The 24,795-nt window shown below is 34.8% G+C and overlaps 1 protein-coding gene across 1 annotated transcript in view; it reads left to right on the top strand.

Moving 5' to 3' along the window:
* LRRC9 (leucine rich repeat containing 9) overlaps window positions 1-24,795 on the top strand; it is a 150,237-nt gene that overhangs the window by 113,543 nt on the left and 11,899 nt on the right. Inside the window, exons 25-30 of the mRNA XM_037832601.1 lie at window positions 1,718-1,826; window positions 2,535-2,674; window positions 9,353-9,489; window positions 13,540-13,757; window positions 17,451-17,519; window positions 19,835-19,975. Of these exons, the coding sequence (XP_037688529.1) occupies window positions 1,718-1,826; window positions 2,535-2,674; window positions 9,353-9,489; window positions 13,540-13,757; window positions 17,451-17,519; window positions 19,835-19,975 (814 nt within the window). The remainder of the gene's footprint in view (window positions 1-1,717; window positions 1,827-2,534; window positions 2,675-9,352; window positions 9,490-13,539; window positions 13,758-17,450; window positions 17,520-19,834; window positions 19,976-24,795) is intronic.

Raw genomic sequence — 24,795 nt, 5'->3', positions numbered from 1 at the left:
TCACAGACAGACTTATCTTTAGCTATAGTTTTAATTTATGATGATGGCTCCCAAATTTATCACCTCTAGCCCAATCCTATGTTCTTCACTTGAATATGCAGTTGCTCTCTAGATATCTTCACCTGAACGTATCGTAAGTCTGAAACCACAGTCATCATATTCTGTCACTATTTTCCACTCGGAGCATTTCTCTCTGCTTATTTTCCTTTATTCCCCACCTCAACATTTGGAGACAATTTCCACCTATTGCCCAAGCCAAGACTCTAGGAGTCATTTCTCTTTCTCTTTTGTCTTCCATTTTCAATTAATCACCAAGTTGTACACAGTCCATGTTTTAAGTAATCTTCATATTTCCCCCATTCTTTCCATCATCACTGTTATTGGCCTAGGTCAGGCAGTAAACTATTGCTAAACTCTCTTGTTGACCTTTTTGCCTTTTGTCTATGTAAATCTTCACTGCAAATCCATCTGTTATCCATACTGCTTTCTAAGATGCAATTTTCATAGATCATTTCCCTTCTCAAAATTGTTCAGTGGCTTTCAGTTGTCTAGAGAATAAAATCCAAAATTTACTTTTATCACAAAGAAGACCCTTTAATTATTTGTACAGTTTTATGTCTCATAATCCCTACCTTTACTGTCATATGACACTTCATGCTTCAGAATTTCCAAACTACTTCTAGTTCCTCATTCAATCACAAAATGCTGTTTTATGTTTCTGCCTTTGCTTGTGTAGTTTCCAATGCCTACAATGTCTTTCCTCCTAGTTTGCCTGACAAATGCCTCCAAATCCTTCAAGTCTTATTTCAATATCTTTCTCCTATGTGAAGTCATCTCTGACTTCCCCAAATAAGTTTTCTTTCTCTAAAATGCCATTATACCTAATTCTATTACAGTAATTTTCCTTTTTATTTCAACTTTTAAGCTTCTTGAGGGCAGAAACAGTCTTTTCTTCTTTGTTATAGCCTTTTCAAACACATTGCCTGCACTTAGGAAATACTAATGAAAATATGCTGAATGAATGAATTACTTACTAGTAGGTAAAGGTATGTTGTACTTGTAACTTCAGATGTAGGATTCATTTAAAGAAGTGGTTAGGAAAAGGTGATGTAGCCTTATGCTCTTCTCCGTCATGGCTCAAATGAAGATGGAACAGTTGTAAAGCTATGAACTAAGAATCAAGCATTCTGTTTAATTACCTTATGTAGTAGAATGTTGCAAAAGTTTCCAAGTGATCCAATAGCAAACTCTGTTTTCAAAGACTTTTTCTACTCTCTCCTTTACTCTCCCATCCCTCACATCTTTCTGATACTTCAGAAATAACATCCTTCACATATGTCACGTATGAACCTGAAGACCTTATGGGTGACCATGTCAACTTCACTACCATTTCATGAACACACATGTGAATTTATAAATTTAAAATTTTCATTTTATATGTTTCTTTTATGATAGTTCTCTGTTTATATTGTGATAGATATGATTTTTTAATGAATCAAGTTCTATATTCACATTTTCTTCCTATATGCTCAATAAAAATGTGCTTTAGCTAATCATTTGACTTATGCATTTTACATTAAGGCAATTATTTTTTATAGCATTTGTCAGATGAGATTTTTATAACTGCCTTTGGGGTTGTACCTTGAGGGACTCACATTTTCTTATATTTTTCCTGTCCCATTAAAATAATAATCATATTTACTTTTTCAAAATTCAGAACTGTGGATTTGATTCCAGTTGATCAATTTAGAAATGTGTGTAATGTGAATCTACAAAACAATAATCTTACTTCATTCGGTGGATTAATTTACCTGCCTAATGTGAAGGTAAGTTACTCACAAATTTCCTTTTATTCTTTCAAGTTTTTCAACGCAAATTATAATCTTCTTTGGATTAGGATGTATTTCTCTATTATTAAAGAAGAGTAAATGTTCCTAAATATTTTTTTTTACTAAGCATGAAAAAGGATTACCTTCCAAAGTTATTTTGATATGACCTCAGTTTTATGTGATTGTCCTTTCGGCAGTAAACGTTACTTTGCAGTAGGAAGTGGGATGGGAAATTGCCTCTATAATGAGCAGATATGGAATGAAGAATGCCAAGGTTCTCAAAGCAGTCTCATTGACTCCTGTCCTATTGCTTTAGTTCAGCCACCCCAACCACCCTTTAACCATAGGGAAATAGCTGTTCCTCCAGCTAAGGAGTTATTTTATCCATATAAAGCTTGGAGAAATCAGGAGGGCAGATTGAGAAAACTGAGTGGCTTTCTAGGTTGTCCATTATTTTGTTTGAAATATTATAGTTTCCCAGCATATCAGATAATACAAAAACATATTTAAAGCTAAATCCATGGAATTTGAGGTATTAAAATCTGTTATTTTTAACACTAACATTATTAGATTATGTTGTATATTCCAAGTTTTAGCCATATCATTTTTAACGGTTTCTAGGATGTTGGTAATCTCAAACCAAAGAGTAATATATAGAAGCAAGTTATATTTTAATGTCTGATTAAGAAGATATCCTCTCTGTAGGTATTATGCCTCAACTATAATCATATTGAATCCATCATGCCCAGAATAAAGCCTCAGACTCACTTAACATGCAGGCAACTACTCTATCAGAAGGTGCCGTCAAGTGGCTATGGGCAGCAAGGAACTTCAAAGATAAACAGGTACTATTCCTTTTTTTCAGATTATGAATAATTTTGATTGGTATTTGAAAAGGCCAATAGTCCCACTAATGTTAGCAGTAACTCATTTTGGTGCATAGGTTTAGCTTATTTTAACAGCTTTTAAAATAGCTACACACTAAAAATAAACTTCACAAATAAAAAAATACTCAAATTGTTCTTTTCTCATTGCTTTTTTTCTGTTTCCTCCATTTCATGCCTATATCATGTTAAAAAAGGGAAAAAAATTTCATATGTGCAATAAACTAGGGTTTGTTTTTTAATGTTATTAAGATACAATTCCAATACCATACAGTTCACCCTTTGTAAATTCATTTGGTTTTAGGATACTCACAATGTTGTACATCCATCACCACTATCTTATTCCACAACATTTTTATCACCCAAAAAGAAACCCATAACCCATTAGCATGGACTTCAGTTTTAGTTGTTTCTTTTTTGTTTTATTTTGTTTCTAAATTATTTATCTGGTCACTTAATGCCCAGAACCAAGGGAAAAGATACTTCTATGAAGAGCATGAGGATACATCTTCCATCTTCTTGCACATTTTTGGTATAACATAAAATATATATATTTAACGGTCATAATAGTTTCATTCCAGTTTTTCTAGTGTAGAACATTCCTGTATTTTTATCACCTTTATTGAAGTATAATTTACATAAACTAAAATTGGCCAATTTAAATGTTTGTACAATTAAATGAATTTTGACAAAGGTATTCAGTCATAACCACTACCACAATAAAGATACAAGACATTTCCATCACAAAAAGTTCCCTCATGTCTCTTTGCAGTCAGTCCCCTCCCCCCACACTCCTGGAAACCACTGACCTGCTTTTTGTCACTATAATATTGCCTTTTTCTAGAATTTCCTATGATTGGAATCATACAGTAAGTAATTTTTTGTATCTGGCTTCTTTCACTTAGCATAATGCTTTTGAGATTCATCCATGTTGTTGTGTCTTTCAGTAATCTATTTTATTTTAACCCTGAGCAGTATTCCATTGCATGAATTATGTGACAATTTGTATATCCATTTAGTTGTTGATGGGCATTAGGGTTGTTTTCATTTTGGAACTATTTTGATTAAAGCACCTGTAAACATTTTAAGTTTTTAAGTGGACATACATTTTCATTTCTCTTGAGTAAATACCTAGAGTGGAATTGCCGAGTTTTATGTTAAGTGTATGTTTAACTTTACAAGAAACAGCCTAACCATTTTCCAAAGTGTCTGTATCATTTTCCATCTCCACCTGAGTTGTATGATAGTTCCAGTTGCTTAACACATTTTCCTTGGGGAAATAGCTGTTCAAATCTTTCATCCATTTTATAATCAGGTTTTTTGTTTTCAGTAATAAGAGTATTTTATGTATTCTGGATATAAGTTCTTTATCAGATATATGTCTATCCTTACAGTAATAGCACACTGTCTGATTAGTATAGTTTTATAGAAGCCTTGAAACTAAGTAATGTAAATTCTTGACTTTTTTCTTTTCCAAGAATTTTTAGCCATTCTAGGTCTTTTGCATTTCCATAATAAGTTTTATAATTACCCTGTCAATTTCTAAAAGCTGCCTGTTTGGATATTAATAGGGATTATGTTAAAGCTATAAATCATTTGGGGGAGCATTGATATATTACTACTGAATCTTATGAACCTTGAACTTGGTATAGATCTCCATTTATTTAGGTCTACTTTCATTTCTCTCAGTGATGTTTTATGATTTTTAGTGTAATAGCTCTTGCACATATTTTGTTAACATTTATCCCTAAGTAGTTCATATTTTGATGCTGTTGTAAGTGGTATTTTTAAAATTTCAGTTTCCTATAGTTTATTGCTAGTATATGGAAATGCAATTGATTTTTGTATATTGTTCTTCTATCCTATGTCCTTGCTAAACTCACTTATTAATTCTCATAGATTTTTACAGATTCTTGACCATGTGAAGCATATTCATAATAGCTGTCCTTAACCATAGGAAGCATATTCATAACACTGTTTCAGTATTCTTACATGCTAATTATATTTTCTCTGCATTTATGGGTCTGTTTTTATAGATTGGTTTCATCCTTTTTGTAGGTCTTATTTTCCTGCTTTTTTGCATGCCTGATAATTTTTGTTGAATGCTGAACGTCGTGATTTTACACTTTGGGGTGCTAGATTTGTTGTTTCCCTTTAAGAAATATCATGGTTTGTTCTGGCAGGCAGTTTTGGGGGGTACCAATTTAATCCTTTAAAGGCTTGAATTTAAGGTTTCTTAGGGTGAGTCCAAAGAGGTTTCTGTTCTTGAGCTAACATAACCTAAGGCAATATGAACTAGTCCCAGCCTTCTTTGAGCTCCAAGGGATTTTTAAGCCTACTGGTTTTTGATGGTTCTTTTCTTAGTTCCTAGTAGCTTCCTCTCACACATGCCCCAGTCAGTATTCAGCCAAAGAATACTGACTGATCACGAATACCTCTGCTGATCTCGGGACTGCTCTCTCTGTGAAACTTCCTTTTTTCCAGTACTCTGCCCCACATTTTCTAGCCGCATTAACTGCTTCAAACTCCGATCTGTTTCCTCAACTGGGTGATACTCTGGGTTCCAGTTTTTTCTTCCTCCCTGAGCTATTTTCTGCAAACTGTTTCCAAGCAGTAAACCATGACAACTGTAGGGCTTACCTTATTTGTTTCACAGTCTTCCCCTGCCATTTGTACAATGTTCTAAGACCATCGTTTCATATATTTCCTCTGGTTTTCTAGATTTTTTGGCAGAAGACTAAATCTTATTCTTGTTACTCCATTAGTGCCAAAAGAAAAAGTCCTCCATTCTTTTTCTGCCACTGCCTGCAGCCTCCCCAACACCCCATCTCTCTCCAGACAAGAATTCATGGACATGGGGCAATTACTTGGCAAGGTTGTTTTTATATACAAAACTTAACATATTATTTAATCAAAAAGAAATGAGGACAGACTATAACCTTACTAGATATTTTAATATGTTTTAAAGCTAGAAAAAATCAAAAAAGTATTAATGACATAAGATAGACAGATCAATGGAACAACTACCCCCCAAAAATCCATCATCTAAAATAATTTTACATTTGTTAAAAGAGACATCATGGTAACCAGAGGCAGTCTTCAGATAATTGTATTGAGACAAATCCCCCTAATTCCATATATAAAAATGAATTCCAGATGATTTAAAGTGATCATTAATATAAGGGCCATGTTTTAGATGCCTATTTCATGCAACATTTCAAATCATTAGTTTGTGGGAAGAGACCACATGTGACCTCACTGTTCCCAAAAGATTAGGTTAAGTTCCTGGATAATTTAAGCAATGGTTAGAAAATTACTAGAAATGGGGTGACTACATAGGGCAAGATCAAGTGCTCATATCTCAACATCATTTTCCATGGCCTCCTACATCCCTCTCAGGCACACAACTGCCCAAAATCCTGCCTGCTCAAGGCAAGGTCTCAGTAAACCTGAGAATTTTATTCTTCCCAAATGAGTCTCCCTTCTACTCAGAGTTTATATGACCATTTCAAAAAAAAGCTTAACCTAACATCTTCTGTTTAGGATAATATTTACTACATTGAAGACTCCTTGTGCTTGAACCAAATCCAGCACTGAAAAGCTAAATTCAGGTTGGCAGGTGGACACAGGGAGTGAAGAATGCTCAGATATCCCTGAACAGTATCTCTCCTGCTACCTTTTCATTATTCCAGGAAACCCATTTGCCCCCAAATAGGCATAGAATATAGTGGAAGAAATTAAACCATAAAAATAAGAAAACATAAGCTAATATAAAAACTAAGTGGGAAAATTTTGCTTAGCTTAAAAATGATTGAAGAAATCTCAAGTCCTAAAAGAAAAGATATATGGATTTGTTTACATAGTGTTAGACCTGGTAATATGACTGAAAATAGCATAATTAAAAGGTAAACAATTTGGAAAAATGTCATCAACAAACATAGTATCTTTTTACATATTAAGAAAAACACAAAAATGATAGTATATAAATGTAGAAAGAGAAGAATATGAAGTTCACAAAGAAAAAATACAAAAAGGGGTTAACAAGCCTGGACCCATGTTTAATCTTACAGAGAAATGCAAAGTTAAACTGTGAAATAGAATAAGGTTTCCCATCAGTTTACCAAAGAATTTATTTCAGTGATGATCAATTTGAGCCAGTGTGATGAAACATGTACATTAAGACATCATGTGTTGGAGGACAATTTGCACAACCTTTTTAGAAGGCAGCTGGACAATATATATATTAAGAAATTAAAAATCTTCTTCCTTTTTGTCCCAATAAATTTTACTTTGGGATGCTTTCTGAGGAAGCTTTCCAAAGATATTACATGAAATTCTATAAAAGCTCTATACACAAATATTTTGACATTTTGATAAACTATTGTATATACTGTGTTATAAAAATATTTGTTTTAGAGTAAATGAATGAATAATTTTACTTTAACTGAAAGAAAAGTGAAACTTTGGAATTAACCTAAATCTCTAATATTAGAGAAAGGGAGATTTACTTGATGGAGTATTATGCAGATATTAAAAATGATTTTTGTAAGAAATTTGTTATAATGATTGAAAAAAGAAGGAAACACAAAATTATATATAAGATTTGATTACAACATTGTAGCCTCAGTCAAGCAACCATTAATCGACTTTCCATAGATTTGTTTTTTTGTACATTTCATATAAATAAAATAATAATATAACCTGTGGTTCCTTTGCATCTTCTTTCACTTACCATAATGTTTTTGAGGTTCATCCATGTTGTAACATGTATTAGTAGTTCATTCCATTTGATTGCTGAATATGTTGGGTATTCTCAGCATGAATATGCTACATTATGTTTATCCATTCACCAGCAGATGGACATTTGGATTGTTTCTACTTTGGGGTTAGTATGAATAATGGTGCTGCAATTTATGTACAAATATTTGTATGGATATATGTTTTCATTTTCTTGGGTAGATGCCTAGGAGTGGAATTCCTGGGCAGTATGCTAATTTTGTGTTTAACTTTTTATGAAACTGTCAACTTTTCCAAAGTGCTTGCACCATTTTACACTACCACCTGTAACGAATGAGAATTTCTAGTTTCTCTACATCCTTGCCAACATTTGTAATTGTCGTTCTTTCTGATTATGGGCAATCTAGTGGGTTTGAAATGGCATCTCATTGTAGTTTTAATTTGTATTTCCCTAATAATTAGTATTTGGGGACAGCTTTCCAGATGCTTATTAGCCAGTCATGTATCTTCTTTGGTGAAATGTCTTTTCAGATCTTTTCCTTATTTTTTATTTGGGCTGTTTGACTTTTTATCGTTGAGTTCTTAATATATTCTGGATAAACCCCCTTTATCAAATATATTTTCCCTCAATATATTGGTTTGTCTTTTTATTTTTTAAATGGTATCTTTTGAAGAAATTTTAATTTTGATAAACTCAAATTCAGCAGTTTTTTCTCTTACAGATTGTGTTTTTGGTACTCTATCTAACTCTTTGCTTAACCAAAGATCACAAAGTTTTCTCATATTTTTCTTCAAAAAGTTTTATTTTTTTGCCTTTGCATTTAGGTCTCATTTTGAGCTAATTTTTGTGTATGTTGTAAGGTAAGGTATGCTGTCCAAATTCATATTTTTTTGCATGTGGATATCCGGCTATCCCAGCACCATTTGTTTTAAACACTATCCTTTCCCCCAGCTGAATTGCCTTGGCACCTTTGCTGACCATAAATTTAAGAATTTATTTCTGGACTCTCGATTTTATTCCATTTATCTATGTGTCTGTCTTTTTTCCAGTACCACACTGACTTGATTACTATGCTTTATAAGAAGTTTTGAAATAAAGAATTGTAAATCCCCCAACTTTGTTCTTTTTGAGATTGATTTGGCTATTGTGGGTTATTTGTGTCCCCATACAGATTTTAGGATCAGTCTATCATTTTCTGAAAACAAAACCTGCTGGGCTTTTGATGGAGATTGCATTGAATATGTTCATCAGTTTGGAGAGAACTGCCATCTTAATATATTGAGTCTTCTAATCCGTGAACATAGAGTATTTCTCCATTTATTTAGGTCTTTAATTTCTCTCAGCAGTGTAGATTTTGGTGCAAAAATCTTTTACTTCTTTTGTTAAATTTATTTTGAAGTATTTATCCTTTTTGATAGTATTGTGAATAAAATTCCTTGCTTAATTTCATTTGCAAATTGTTTATTGCTGGTATATGGGCATACAATTTATTTTCATATATTAATCTTTTACCCTGTGTCCTTGCTGAACTCCTTTATGAGTTCAAGTAGCTTTTGGTGGATTCCTTCTGACTTTCTAAATGCAGGATCATGTCATCTGCAAATAAAGACAGTTTTATTTATTTCTTTTCAATCTGGATGCCTTTTATTTTTCTTGCTTGATTACACCAGTTATTTCTTTTCATTATAACTCCTTCTGTACTTCTTTATTTTTTACCATATACAAAATATTTTAAAATAATAAAATGGTTATTATATCTAATATAAAGAGACTATATCATAGTTTACTTCTGATTTATTAGTAAAGTCTTAATTTATAGTAAGTACATACAAAACTGTCTTTTTTTGATACAGCTGGTTTTAAATTAAGTGTATAACCTCAAACCTACCTTTGTGTTTTAGAGACATAATGAGCAGTGAAAATTTGCCTCCAGTAATGCACAGCTTAGAAGTTCTTCATTTGGGCTACAATGGAATTTGTAATTTAATTCAGCTACAACTTAACAGACTTAGAAATTTAAAATTCCTCTTTCTACAGGGTGAGTAGCAACCTGTTAATGTGTGTTTACTATTAAAAACTTATTTGATTATTGTCCTCTTTTGAGAAAAAAATATAAGCATCAAAAGTCACTTCAAGCAGATTGATTGTCAAAAATATTTTAGTAATCAGAAATGGGTTTTTCTTGAGTTATACAAATTTTCAATAACTATTTTTGAAGGAACATGCAATATTCTAAGACTATGACAGTATTGTATCATAATTTACTTTTTATACCATGTTCAACTTAAAAAATTTAAAAATAACCAGTCAATGATTCACAAGTATTTATTAAACCCAGAATTGTGCTACACATCATGAAAGATACAAAAGTACAGTGCCATAGAATTTTAATTATATATAATTGTGATCCTTGCTCTAAAGTAGTTTAAGTTCTATCTCTGTTCTACCACATGCTCTAAAGCAAGTTAAGGTCATGAAACAAAGATCAGTTATGTGCTGACTGTCTGTTACTAACTTGAGTGCAATGGAAGTTCAGAGAAAAGAGAAATTGAAAGATTTACCTCGATGTAACTAGGACTCTTGGAAGGACTGATAGACTTTACAAAGGAGGTGAGCATGATGGAGGAAGGGAGAAGAGTCACAAGGACATGATTGTGTTGACTTTGAGCCAGCACTTAAAAAGAAACCAACCTGATGAGAAAAAAGAGTATGCAGTTCTCTGAAAGAGGTATAAAGTCTCTAAACATGATCAATTTGTGAACAGTGCTCATTGTGATATATGAGTTCTTGGTTTTATTTAGATTGGTTTTAAATAAGTCATGTTACCTATAGTAGTATTTCTTATTTTGAAAATATAGAGTAGGATCCAAATTATGAAAAATTAGGCTGAGAAAGTTGGACAGAATCCAGTAGATAATAGGTAGTCATAAATTTTTAGAGAAGTGGCGCAAGGGAAAGAAACTGGATTTGGAACATAAGTCTGTCGATAGTCATTTGCTGAGATGGGAGAAAGGTTGGGAGAGCCATCAGTGAGACATGTGGGGAGATGTCTATAGAGATGAAGTAAGAACAGAAAATTTTTCTGAAAGATAGGCTTTCCTGGACCATGTTTTAAGTTTTTAATGCATCTTTTTGCTTGTGAGTTTGGTCAAGAACATGCAGACTTATCTTAAAAGAACAAGAAATTGAGCACAACAATGACAAATCTTGCAAAAGCTGCATTGACATACAAAGAACAAATTACATAACTCTGGAAGGTCAATTTTAATTGAATAATTTAAAGAGGGACTGTGTTCTGTTGCCATGACTAGAAGAGCAAATCCGAATGAGGCAGCCTTATGCAGGAAGTGAGCAGGTTTCTCTAATAATAACAACTGCCATTTACTGAGTGCTGATAAACAGCTCATTGGACAAGGTGTTTGTCTATATACGTTATTTCCTTTGATCTTTGCAACCCAACATGGTAAGTAATTTCATGTGGATTTTATGAAAGAAGAAATTGAGGCTTCGTGAGGTGAAATAATTTGCCTAAAGTTACACCAGTCAGTGGTATGTTATAGAGTCAAAACCAGGTCTGTCTGACTCCAAAGCCCATGCATTTTCCAGTCAGCATAATGGACATAATAAGGATGTAGACTAGAGTAGTTTCAGTGAGAATGGTGTGTAAGAGATGAGTCTAAAAGGCAGTTAAAACAGTGGAAATATTGGGACATAGTGATTAAATATATTTAAGAAGAAGAAAAAATAGTTCAAGGCATTTTCATGATTTCATCATTAGGAGACTGAGCAAAAGGCAGTATTAAGGCTATATAAAGTTGTTGAGAAAGATTGCTCATTTAAGGTATGAAAAGATAAGTTTGTGACATAAAATTCTGAGACATAAAAGCAGTAGTCCTGTGCCACAGGTCAGGACTGGAGATACGTGTTTTAGAATCATTCCAGAGGAGGTGACAGATGAAGTCTTAAGTGGATATGCTTATTTAGGAAGTAAGTACAGAGAAAGAAGAATGAAAGGCCAAAGAAAGAGCTTTGAAGAGCTCCCACATTGAAAAGGCAAAAGAAAAAAGAGCCAGCAGAAAAGTCCTGTAAGAAATGACTGGAAATTTTGAAAGAAAAACCAAGAAATGCAGAGTCTAGTCATGGGAAGGGATGATAAATGATCTCAAAGCCAAATGATGGGAAGAATGAGTCCTGTGGAAAAAAGCAATTAGATTCAACAGAAGGAGACCATTGCTAACATTTAGAAGATCATATTTGGAAGCATGGTGAGGACAGAAGCTAAAGTGAATGCAATTTAGAGGGGAATGGCTAGACTGGCAGTAAAGGCAATGTATATTCAAAGAGCTTATCCTGAAAAAACAAATGAGATGGAATGGTGGATAGTGAGGGTATGAGCATATTTGAAAGTTCATAAACAGAGAAGTTAGGTTAAAAGTACTGAACAAGAGGGGATAATTCTGAAATCAAGTTTTAAAGGGGGAGGAGGGAAAGAGGACAAAAGCTGTAGGGGAGTATACACATATAGACAGTGATAAGATGAGGTGATGTTGAGGTCCAAGAGAGAGCTGGTTTAAATTTGCAGGAGGTTGGGAAGAGTGGAGTGTTTGTTGAAAGGGAATGGGGCTTAGGAGGGAAAATGAGAATCTTAAGGATTAAGGTCACAGTTATCTATAACTTTTTAATTAATTAAGTGGGAAGTTTTCAAACAGTGATAAATGCTGCTAGTTATAAAGATGTAAGATCTCTGAAATCATATTCAATATAGTTGTTTTGAAGTTTTCTTTCTTAAATGGGTTTAATGAGCATTCTAAAATGAATAATGGCCAAAAATATGCTACTTTAGAAACTGTCTAGCACTTGAAGCTATCCCATGTGGTTTTTGTACCACTATATTACATATCTTTAACTATTAAAAGTGGTAATCTAAATTCATAATTTCCTGAAAGTACTATATTAATACAACTGAGTCATTTTTTATCAATCTGGCTTTCATCAACTCTTTTTTCGTTTATAAGTAAGGCAATCTGTGAGCAATTTTAGTAAAGATTTTGATATGTTGTTGTCAATTTCCCTGTAAGAATAGAGAAAAATAAAGTTGATTTACCATATTTAATTAATTCTGAACACCCACTTTTCATATTTTTTGTGTCTGAAATCTGATTGTGTCTTGATTGATGGCATATCAGAGTTTACTTACCAGAGGTTTTTTTCTTAATGTACTTAAAATATTGGCACATCTTAACAATTGTTGGTGTCTTAAATTCAATGAAATATGTTAAATTTCAAGGAGAATGCCAAGATCATGGGATCATGTGTTCAACAGGGAGGATGAATATTGAATGAAATATAGTGTGGCATAGTAGATGGAGCTTTGAGTTTAAAATGTGAAAGATTTATGTTAGGCCTTGTGGTACCACTTTTATGTCTTTGAGCTAGTTGCTTAATTTCTCTGAGCCTCAGTTTTCTTATTAAAAAGATGTTTCTCTGGCCTATTTTGAGATTCTAATAGACAATAAATATAAAAATTTGAGTCCTCTTTTTATATGTTGTCAGTAATATTTATTGATGCGACAATAAAGAGGAATCATAGATTATAAAGAAGGGATTGATGTCTTAAAGAATTAAATGAATTCATTTGTTTAATATAGTTACAGTGCAAAAATACATTGAGAAAAAAGAATGGCATAATTAATGTGCATTTTTCAGTTTAACAATACAACAAATTAGTTTATCTTAAAAAACAATTTCCGTACCTATTAGTATAATCAAATATACTCAGGAAGCATATCTTTTGCAGCACTTTTATAGATCTGCTTTTGTCAGTACCAGCTATTTTAGCACTTAATTACTAAACAAGACAGATTGGGTCCATTCTCAGCACAAATGAGAAATTTTACCAATGTTATTCTATGATAATGCTACCTTCCTGTGAGTTACATTTCCATTTCTCCTTGAAAACATGTGTGTTTTTAAATTAATTTACTTTTTTTAAAAATCATTTGATAAAATATATTCAAGTAAAGATTCATAACATTTAATTCAGGAAGTTTGGGCTCACTTGACACATCATGACTTATCTTTTTTTCAGGGAATGAAATCAGTCAAATTGAAGGGCTTGACAATTTAGTAGTTCTTCAGGAATTGGTAGTGGACCATAACCACATCAGAGCATTTAATGATAGTGCCTTTGCCAAACCAAGCTCTCTGTTGGCACTTCACCTGGAGGAAAACAGACTACGGGAGCTGAGCAAATTACAACCTCTGGTAAAACTAGAGAAACTCTTCCTAGGATATAATAAAATCCAGGTAACGTTATTTTGGTTTTTGTTATGAGACTTACAAGCCAGGCATATACTCTGTAATTCTGAGATGTCTACCCTACTTCTAGATGTATGAACCTTACAAAACCATATGCACCCCTGTAATAAAGGTGAACTCTAAATGTTCTAAGGCTCTTCTTAGCAGTCCTCTCTGAGAGATCTCACTTGTTCCTGACTGCTTTTGGCCGAATCTATTTCTCAATCTCAACCCCAGACTTCCTCTCACCCTTTAAACTTAATATATGTACTTGATCTGTCTGGTATTTGAATCAGCTCCTAATAATAAATTTTTACTTGGCTTTAGTAATATTTCCTCTCTCCCACTTAAGGCTTCTTTCTATAGGATCCTGCCCTTGTTTTTCCAGCTCAGAATTCATCCTTTTACTAGTAGGCCACTGCTCCCAACTGAGCCAGCCAGACTCTCTCCTGAAGGAGTATTCAGATAAGAAAGTTGCAGATGTAAACTTATACAGCCCAAAGAATTCTCTCTGAGTTTTTGTAATAGTCTGTTAGTCGTCCTTTTACCAATTTTACTACTTCTGCCTGTGTCTCTAAGTTAGTCTCAAAGACCGATGGTATTGTGGACTGTCCCTCAAGGGCAGAGACCAAGTTTAGCTTGTATACCTTTGTTATCTTCATCATGTAGCATAATTCTGGTATACAACAGATACTTGATAACTATTTAGAGTTCAGGAAGCCTAGCCTATCCAAAGCTAAAAGGAAATCATGAGTCGTGCCCTTTTCTACTTGGCAACTAGGAGATATACATAGAGAAAAATGGTATAAAATTCATCCAAGTTGAAACAAAAAGAAAAGCCTGCCAATACTTGTAATAATTCTTCCAATGCTTTATCTAGAAGAAATTTAAGTTAGGAAAATTGCTATCCTATGGGAAATTGTTCTAGTGATAGCAATTGGTCTAACACAAAGGACTGTCAAATACAGCTTAACACAAATCAGAGATCTTACCCAGTATCAAGCTTTACTAATAATTTCAAAGATATAGAGGTTCTGGAACATTCCAGTGGCTTCTCAGATTTTTCCTGTCTACATCACACACACACTATCTATCTTAGAATAAAAGATGAGGTCTCCAAGTGAGATACTGTGGGATGACTTCATACAGCAGGGGGGAATATTTAGTTTATGAAACATCTCCATTTTATAATTGGGCTTATGTGATATTTTATAGGGAGCCATGCCTTATGAATCTATAGATTCTAGGTTTATTTATTATAAGCAACCCTGCTAATAGCATTCCATAACAGAGGACATTCTTCCTAGCAAATATCATTGGTCTATTTGCCAGGAGGTCCAGTTACCAGTATATTTACAAGGAGATTAGACCAGCTAACCTGCTTTTCCCCAGGAATGTCCCTACTCCTGTCTCCCCACCCCAGTTCACATGTAGGGGGTGAATGTACTGCAGATCAACTGATATAGCACCTTTCTTCCCAGCAACTTAAACAGGATAACACCTGGTCAAGCTTATTTATAATCAAAATCTAATAAAGCTAAAGGATAACTTGTATGATTATAATCATATATATCATATTTTTATATCTAGATATAATGAAGGGGAAGAACATTATTGATTTTTTAATGATCAGCTCTTTGCTTATTTTTATCATTGAAATGGTATTCTTCATTGATTTAGATTGATCGTTTTGCCACTAAACTTATTCTAATCGTTAATATTATAAGTACCTTAATGTGACCATACATTCTAAAAACATTATGTTCTTCAACATTCTAAACTCTAAATTCGGATTTTCTTCTGGGAGAGATTTTCTCTCTGGATTCATTTCAACATAGGTAGGCTGACATCAGCATCAATTTCCTCAACTGGGCAATCAGATAACAACCCTTGGGTTGATAACGATTAATGAGATAAAAGAGGAAATCTAGAAAAATTAGCAAAATAATAATACTTCAAACGAAGGTACACTAGGTCACTCATTGACCTACTTTGAAGTTTTTCATGAGTTGAATATCCTGATAACAATTTCCAGTGTGAAGCTTTTGACTTAGCCATCATGACCAATAATGTAGATTTAGAAAATTATTGAGCCTAGACTCACTTCTGCAGGAAAAATAACAGAAATATAATCAAAAGATGAGTTAATTCAGCTTTATAGTCCCATTTGATATCTGTGTCTTAATGATTCCCCTATCTGACATCCAGTAACTCTGCCTACTTTTGAACTTGAGAGTAAACATCTGAAGCTGAAAATGACTGTAGGAAATAGTCTCTTGTTACTTCTTGTTCTAAATGAAGGGCCCCAATCCAAACCTGTTAAAATGACTGCCTTAAATGCTTATCTTGACAAGGTACTCAAAAGGTAACAACCAGTGGTATGCTGGTTAATGTTTAACTACTGGCTCTCCAGCATTTGCCAATTTCTGTGGTGTAATTTCTTCCACCTTGGTGGATTTCAACCTACAATACCATCTGACAAAATTCTTGAAAATTACCAACTGATAATTCTCATGAGACAGTATGGAGGTGACTCCAACACACCACCATAAAAATACCCCATCTTCAAAATGGGACGCCATCCCCCAAATTATTATAGACCTATTAGTTCATGTCATGTCTCTTTAAACACGTTTATGTACCAGCTTTATCCTCTACAAATGTTAAGTTTCACATTTTAACATTTTACATGAGATACAAAAATTTTAATTAGAAACATTCCATTCTAAAAATTGCTATTCTTTATTTAATCTGAGAAAATAATGTGAGACTTCCAATGTAAGATTTCCAGTCAAACTTTGATTCTATGGACAGGAACTGCCTGTGGGGGCACAACATCTCTATAGAAAACTGGCTGCCAGAACTTTTCCAAAGCCACCTTTTTATGGTACTTCTAAAATAAAATAGTAAAAATCAGTCATTTTAAAAATCAAATTCTACTTCCAAATGGTATAAAAATATGTCTAAATATTTTTGATAGTTACTAGGTTAATTGGCTTTTGATGTTCACTTGCTCCTTAAAATAAGAACATGGGCATATCAGTAACTTGGTTTTATTACTGTGTCCTAGGAACAACCTTAAGGTGAACTTTTTGACTGAATTTTGTCAGAAATAGTATTCTAGAAATAATTTTACAAAAACCATGGTGCATTTGCAGACTCACCGATACTAGATGGATAGTAATAAATAATCCCATCCAACAGGGAAGACAAATCATTCAGTTACATAGAGAAATAGTTTTTCAGCTAATGTCTCCCAGTAAATATGTCAGGATGCAGTCTACTCAACATCATGTGCTCCTGTATGATTAAGGTTGTATTTAACATGTACTTTTGAAATTGTTTAGGCTGGATTCACCTTTTCCACAATTCTGGGCCAATACTCTAGGGAAATGAACCAAATATAATCTGAGTCCTAGAATAGATCATAACTTTTCTGAGAAAAAAATTTATTTTTTCTTGCAAGTGCTGCTATGGCCCATTTCCGTATTAGAATATCATCTTTGCCACTTGTTTATTTAGAATCTACAGCATGCAGATCAGTCTTTAGTCAACAATATAGAATATGGTAACTCATACTCACTTCAGAGGATTCAGTCTTATACTAGCTGCAATCCAGCACTTCCTAAAAATTACTTCAGATTAGTCTGTATCTGAAGATATTGGAACAAAACAAATAATAATTTGTTAACTTTTGATTAGGATATGGCAGAACTGGAAAAACTTGATGTTATCTCTTCTCTGAGAGAGCTTACAGTTTATGGCAATCCAGTGAGTATGTTACCTCTCTAATTTATTAATTTACTCATAGTTGTATATAGTATATTTTTATGGTGTGAGGAAAGTATTTAATTTTATGTGTTTGCATATGCATAGCCAGTTTCCCAGCACAATTGACTAGTGTCTTCTTCCAACTGATTATAATGCCATTGTCATATATAAAAGAATCTGTTTCACAGAACTTACTTTTTTTCTTAATTATTAAATAATATTACTTTTTTAAATGCTCATTAATTTCCAGTATTCCAATTCAATAAGTAAGTTTTACGTTACAAAGTACTGCTTTAGAAATATCCTAAAAGTTATGATACAAAGTGTTTTTACTGTTATTTCTTAAAGTCTTCTACTTTCCAAAAGATTTCTTCAACTCATGAATTATTGATATGTGTATGTATGTGTGTGAGAGAAAGAATATCAACCTTTTGAGATTTTTTTCATTTTATCATTGATTTCTAATGTTTTCATTACTAATATTTTAGTCAGAGGAAACAGTCTATTTATGTATTCTTTGATATTTATGAACTTGCTAATAAGCATCTGAAAAGCTACCCCAAAATATTACTTATTTGGTAAATACAAATTAAAACCACAATGAGATGTCATTTCAAACTTTCTAGAATGCCCGTTATCAGAAAGAAAGACGATTACAAGTCTTGGCAAGGATGTAGAGAAATTAGAATGCTCATTCCCTTTTGATAGTCTTTTGGATTTTTTAAATTTGTCTTTGTTTGGGGTTTTTTTTGGTTTGGTTGGTTTTTTGCTTTTGTTTTTTGATATTACAAACTGCTGCAGTACACATCTTTGTGCTTACCTTCTGTTTTGGGAGTCCCCGAGATCACCCTCATGTTCAGAGATTTGCTAGAAGAGCTCACAGAACTCAGCATATAGTTGTACTCCTGCCTAAGATTTATTACAGTGCCATAGTGAGGATATACATCCAGATGTTAAGGGGAAAAGGCATAGCCAGAGTCTGGGAGGATCCATGGACTGGATACTTTATGCTCTTTCTCTCCCATGAGGGGATCACACAGAGCACACTGCTCCTCAGCAACAAACATGCAGCAACATATATGTGAAGTTTCTGCCCAGGGAGGCCCATTTTATTGAGGACTAGCTACGTGGGCAGTCTCTGCCTATCGGAAATGTCCTAGTTTGCTAATGCTGCAGAATGCAAAACACCAGAGATGGATAGGCTTTTATAAAATGGGGGTTTATTTCACTACACAATTACAGTCTTAAGGCCACAAAACGTCCAAGGTAACACCTCAGCAATCGGGTACCCTCACCGGAGGATGGCCAATGGCCTCTGGAAAACCTCTGTTAGCTAGGAAGGCAGCTGGCATCTGCTCCAAAGCTCCGGCCTCAAAACAGCTTTCTCCCAGGATGTTCCTCTCCAGCAAGCTTGCTTCTCTTCAAAACATCACTCCCAGCTGCCCTCTCTTTCTTCCCCCCGAGTCAGCTCATTTATATAGCTCCACCGATAAGGGCCCACCCTGAATGGGCGGGGCCATGCCTCCATGGGAACATCTCATCAGAATCATTGCCCACAGCTGGGTGGGGCACATTCCAAGCAAATCCAACCATCACCAAAACGCCTGCCCCACACAAGACTACAAAGATAATGGCATTTGGGGGACACAATACACTCAAACTGGCACAGGAAACCAAAATACCAGACACCCAGAAGGAAAGCAGGTGTTCAGAATCATATCATTTGTATCAATAGTCTAAGCAACACAGACCACCCTTATCAGTTAAGGAATGGAGGGAACACTCCCCAAATATAGCACCAAGACACTAGTTAAAAGCCAACCTTGCAAGCAGGTCCTTCTAAAGCCTACTATGCTAACTGTTCTGCACACCTTAGGCTCATATGCAAAGAATTTTTTTTAGGGTAGAGTGGTACCATTAAGTGATGGATCATATAGTTCAACAGATTTGTACTGAATTTGAATGGATAGTGCCTGTGGAAAATATCATATAAGTTTCAAACTAATTATGTATAAGCACACGTCTGAAATATAAACCTAGTCACATTTTGGGCATTGCCTGTAGTTAATGAACAATACTATATACTTTAAAAAGAGGCTAAACCTCCAAATGATAGCCTTGGTTAAAAAAAAGTTCTTATCCTCATTTAGCCTGACAGGGAATTGAGAAGCCTTTCAAACAAAGAGCTCATATTTTTAGCATCTAATCCTATTAAAGCTGTTATCTGTCCTCTTTGCTATTCCTTTTCATGGTTAATCTTTGGAAAAGAAAGTTTTGTTAAAGAACAAATTGGTTTTTTTTTTAACTTTTTTCAGATTTGTAGAAAAATGCTACATCGACATGTGCTTATATTTCGGCTGCCTAATTTACAGATGTTAGATGGAATCCCTGTGAATTCAGATGATAGGGCAAAAGCTGAATTTCACTTCTCTGAACTACAAGCAAAGAAGAATTCGGTAAATATTATATTATTTTCACTTTTCCTCATGAAATATATAAATTAGTAAATGAACATTATATCTTCTGACTTTTTACTTAAGTGCCTATACCTGAGCTATGGTGTTTTTATAGATTATGTTAGTATCTGTTTAGTGATTTCTATCAAAGGCAGCATGATCTGAAGAGAGCACACATAAACGCACACAAAAGTCAAGGAAGCTCCTTTCTGATTATCTACTTTGACATAAGGCAAACTAATATCTGTGTGTGTCTTCCTCAGTGTATCAGATGATGTTAGAAGGTAAAAAATAATGTATCACTTTTATAAATAGAAACTAAAAATAAAAAACTGTTTCAGTTTAGGCAGTTAGGAAGAGAAGGGAAGAATTCTGACCTCAATTCTCTCATCTGTGTAGTTCATCGAATAAGGGAGACATGTTCCTCTCTTCATTTCTTTTGTGTGCGTGTGTGTGCGGAATATAACATATACATAAAAGTGTTAACTTTCAAAGTGCAATTTAACAAGTAGAGAGCAAATTTCAAAGAATGTTATGGTTTACAGTTCCACAGTTTGTTATTTCCTTATTGTTAAATATAACATATATACAGAAAAGTGATAACTTTCAATGGACAATTCAATGAGTAGTTATGGAGCAAATTTTAAAGAATGTTACAGGTTGCAGTTCCACAATTTTAGTTATTTCCTTATTGTGAAATATAACATATATACAGAAGGGTGATATCTTTCAAACTACAATTTAGCAAGTAATTATATAGGAAATTTCCAAAGTTGTTATGAGTTACAGTACCATAGTTTCAGTTGTTTCCTTATTGTGAAATATGACATATATACAAAAAAGTGATAGCTTTCAAATTACAACTTAACAAGTAGCTATAGAACAAATTTCAAAGGATGCTATGAGTTACATTTCCACCATTTCAATTCTTTCCTTCTAGCTGTTCTAATAACCTAGCAACCAAGAAAAAGAAAATTGTATAGAGATTCGTTATTCATAATCCATTGTTAAATTCCACTCTGTCTGTTGCTACCCCTTCCTCTAGTTTAATCACTTTCCTGATCTTCAGGGATGTCTAGGCAGTGATCACCCTAACTTGTTCATGTTGAAAAGGGGTGTTGACATTATGGAAAAAGGGGACATATCTGATTGATGTTCTTGAAGAGGCTGTTGCCTCTGGGTTTGGGGGCTTAGCTGGTATAGGAGTTCTCTGAAGGAATTAAGATTCTGAAGAATAAACTTAGTGAGTGAAACTTTTTATAGAATCTCAGATAGGGATCCAGGTATTCTTTAAGGTTTGGGGGACTACTGTTGACTTGGGCTTATCATACTGTGGTCATTTGGCATATCTAGGTGAAGCTTGCCTAGGAGTAACCTCCAGGACAGCCTTTTGACTCTACTTGAATTCTCGCAGCCACTGAAACCTTATTTTGTTGCCTTTCTTTTCCTTCTTTTGGTCAAAAAGGCATTCACAATCCCTCTATGCCAGGGTCAGGCTCATTCCCAGAATCTATGTCACATGTCACCAGGAAGACTCATTTATCTGGCAGGGTCCTGTCCCATGTCAGGGAGAGGATAATGGATTTATTTGCAGAGTTAGGCTTAGAGAAATTCCACATTTGAGCAACAAATGAGGTTCTCTGGAGGTGACTCCTAGGCTTAAGTATAGGTGGGCTTAGCGTCCCCTTTACAGCCATAAATTTTACCTGAGCAAGCCTCAAGACTGAGGGCTTGACTGGTAAAGTACAGGTGTGATGGTTATGTTTATGTGTCAGCTTGGCCAGGTGATGGTGTCCAGGTGTCTGGTCAAGCAAGCACTGTCCTAACCATTACTGCAGGGACATTTGTGGCTGGTTAATAAACCAGAAGGCTCATTTATTAAATCATCAGTCAATTGACTGCACCTGTGACTGATTACATCAAAGAAAGGCATGTCTTCCACAAGGAATTCAGTCAGCTGGATGTAATCTAATCAGTTGAAGACTTTTAAGGAAGAAAGAGAGAGGACCTTCACTTCTTCAGCTAGCCAGTGAAGCATTTCCTGAGGAGTTCATCGAACACCTTCATCGGAGTTGCCAGTTTGCTGCCTGCCCTACAGAATTTGGATTTGTGCATCCCCACAGTTGCGTGAGACACTTTTATAAAATCTTTTATTAAGATATCTCTTGTTGATTCTGTTTCTCTAGAGAACCCTAACTAATACAGCTTGGTACCAGAAGTGGTTCTTGAGAAACAGAATCTTAACATGGTCTTTTACAGTTGGTTTTCTACTCTGATTAGATTCAAAGGCACTAATAACTCCATTTCCAGTAATCAAGATGGCACTGACAGTCCGTGGCGTGAGTTGGCAGGGGAAATATGCAAAATATAACCATTTGATTCTCCAAATCTTACTCTTGTATGAAGCAAGGCTCTGGGTAACAGTGTTTTTGACACCTTAACAGAGTTTTGCAGAGTTAAGAGGTATAACGATGTTGGCTGGTTGCTCTTAGATACGCTGGATAAAGTCATAAGAGAAGGGGACAAGCTAAAGACTTCAAATTTGAAACTTAAGCGCCATATGACAAATGTAAAGGATTCTATGTGTGCCCTGAAAGAAAATCTTATTTCCTGTGGCCACAGACTTGAGATTTCTGAAAACCAGACCCAGAGTCTCATTGTGCAAGTGGCAGATTTACAACGTAAACTAAAATCTCAACCTTGCATAGTGCCTGCCTTTGAAGTAAAGGCATTGATTGGAAAAGAATGGGATCCTGAAACTTGGGATGGGGACATATGGATTGATAATAATGGCAGTGAGGACATTGGAACCCTGGATTCTGCTGAGTCTTTGTTAGATATACCTGTTATGGTCTGCCCTGAGGAAACAGCACCCCCCTCCCCCCCCCCCACCTCCAGTCTGCCCTGAGGAGACAGCTACCCAACCTCCAGCCTGCTTTGAGGAAACAGCTTCTCAACATCCAGTCTGCCCTAAGGAGCCTGCCATCCAACCTTCACCTAAAGAGATTAATCCTTCAGTTTCTGCTAAACCTTTAATCACCTCCCCTGAGGAAGCAGCCCTCACTCCTCTGTCTGGAGAGGTTAATCCTGTTTCATGAGATGAAACTGCAATGGAATGTCCTGAGGTAAATGGCTTGAGGGATACTTCTAATTCTTTTCATGACACCCCCCCCCCCACCAGTCTTTCCTTCAATACCTATAACTAAAGTCCCAACAGATCCCAAAGGGTGAGGTACAAAGTGTGACCCACCCAACTATAGGTGTAAAGGTTATTTAGTTTAGGCAAAAGAAATTGATTCATTTGTGGGTTATATGTAAAAGATTTTTCTAAAAACTGTACTTTGTAGAAAAAATCTTAATCATTAATCTGTATAATATAACTAACTCAAATTAGTTTCATAGGCTCCAGTCTTTTAAAAGAGAGCAAATGATCAAATTAAATTTAGTTCAATGACTTGAAGCCTCCTTTCCCGTTCTCTTTTTTTTTTTCCTTGGAGCAAGTCATTTTCTAAAAAGCCTGTTTTCCAGTTTGCTAATGCTGCCATAATTCAAAACACCAGAAATGGATTGGCTTTTATAAAGGGGGTTTATTTGGTTACAAAGTTACAGTCTGAAGGCCATGAAAATGTCCAAATGAAGGCATTGACACAAGTATACCTTCACTGAAGGAAGGCCAGTGGCATCCAGAAGACCTCTGTTAGCTGAGAAGGCATGTGGCTGGTGTCTGCTGATCCCAGGTTGTGTTCCAGCTCCATTGTCAGCTCCAGTGCATACTTCAAATTGTTTCTCTTGGCTGCAGCAGCTCCTTCTGTGTGTGAACACTTTTATAGGACTCTAATGATTCAATTAAGACCCACCCTGAATGGGTGGGGTACACCACCATGGAAATAATCTAAACAAAAATCTAGCCCACAGTTGATTGAGTCACATCTCCATGGAAACACTCAATCAAAGAATTCCAACCTAATCAGCACAAATACGTCTGCCCCCACAAGATTGCATCAAAGAACATGGCATTTGAGGGACATAATACATCCAAACTGGCACAGGGTATACAACGTATTAGTTTCCTATTGCTGCAGTAACAAATTACCACAAATTTTAGTGGCTTAAAACAACACAAAGTTATCTTAGAGGTCTGAAGGTTAGAAATCTGAAAATGGGTCTTATGGGGATAAAATCAAATATATTGGCAGAGTCGTATTCCTTCTTGAGGGTTTTGGGGAGAATCCAAACCATTCCTTGCTTTTTCTAGTTTCCAGAGGCTGGCCATATCCCTTACTTGTTTCATGGGCCCCCTTCCAGCAATGTCATTGCTTCAACCTGTCCTGCAGCATCACATCACCTCCTCTCACCTTGACCCTCCTGCCTTGCTTGTATCAGGACCCTTCTGATTACATTAGACTCACCCAGATAGTCTAGGATAATCTCCCCGTCTCAAAATCCTTAACAGAACAACATTGACAAAGTCTTGCCATGTAAGGTAATGTATTTACAGATTTGAGGAATTAGGATGTGAACATCATTGGGGGGGTGGGCATTATTCTGCCTATACCACATATATGAGGACTCCAGTGAGAGTCCTAAAAAATTATTGTCACATTAAAAATTTATAAATTCTATTTTAAGGTAAAATTAGCTAATTTGAAATACATAATCACTTAGAGCAACTTGAAAGATCCCAATTTCCATATACAATATTTTAAAAATTAGTTTAATTAACGGAAGAAGTATATAAATTAAAATTTCCGGCGATGAGTATTTTACTAAAGCAATTTCTCAGTGACTACTCTTTCCATTCTTTATATAGTGAATTTAGA

This window comes from Choloepus didactylus, chromosome 4 (assembly GCF_015220235.1).
Source record: "Choloepus didactylus isolate mChoDid1 chromosome 4, mChoDid1.pri, whole genome shotgun sequence".
NCBI lineage: Eukaryota > Metazoa > Chordata > Mammalia > Pilosa > Megalonychidae > Choloepus > Choloepus didactylus.
The sequence above is the reverse complement of the archived record's forward strand: the minus strand, read 5'-3'. Positions and strand labels throughout refer to the sequence as shown.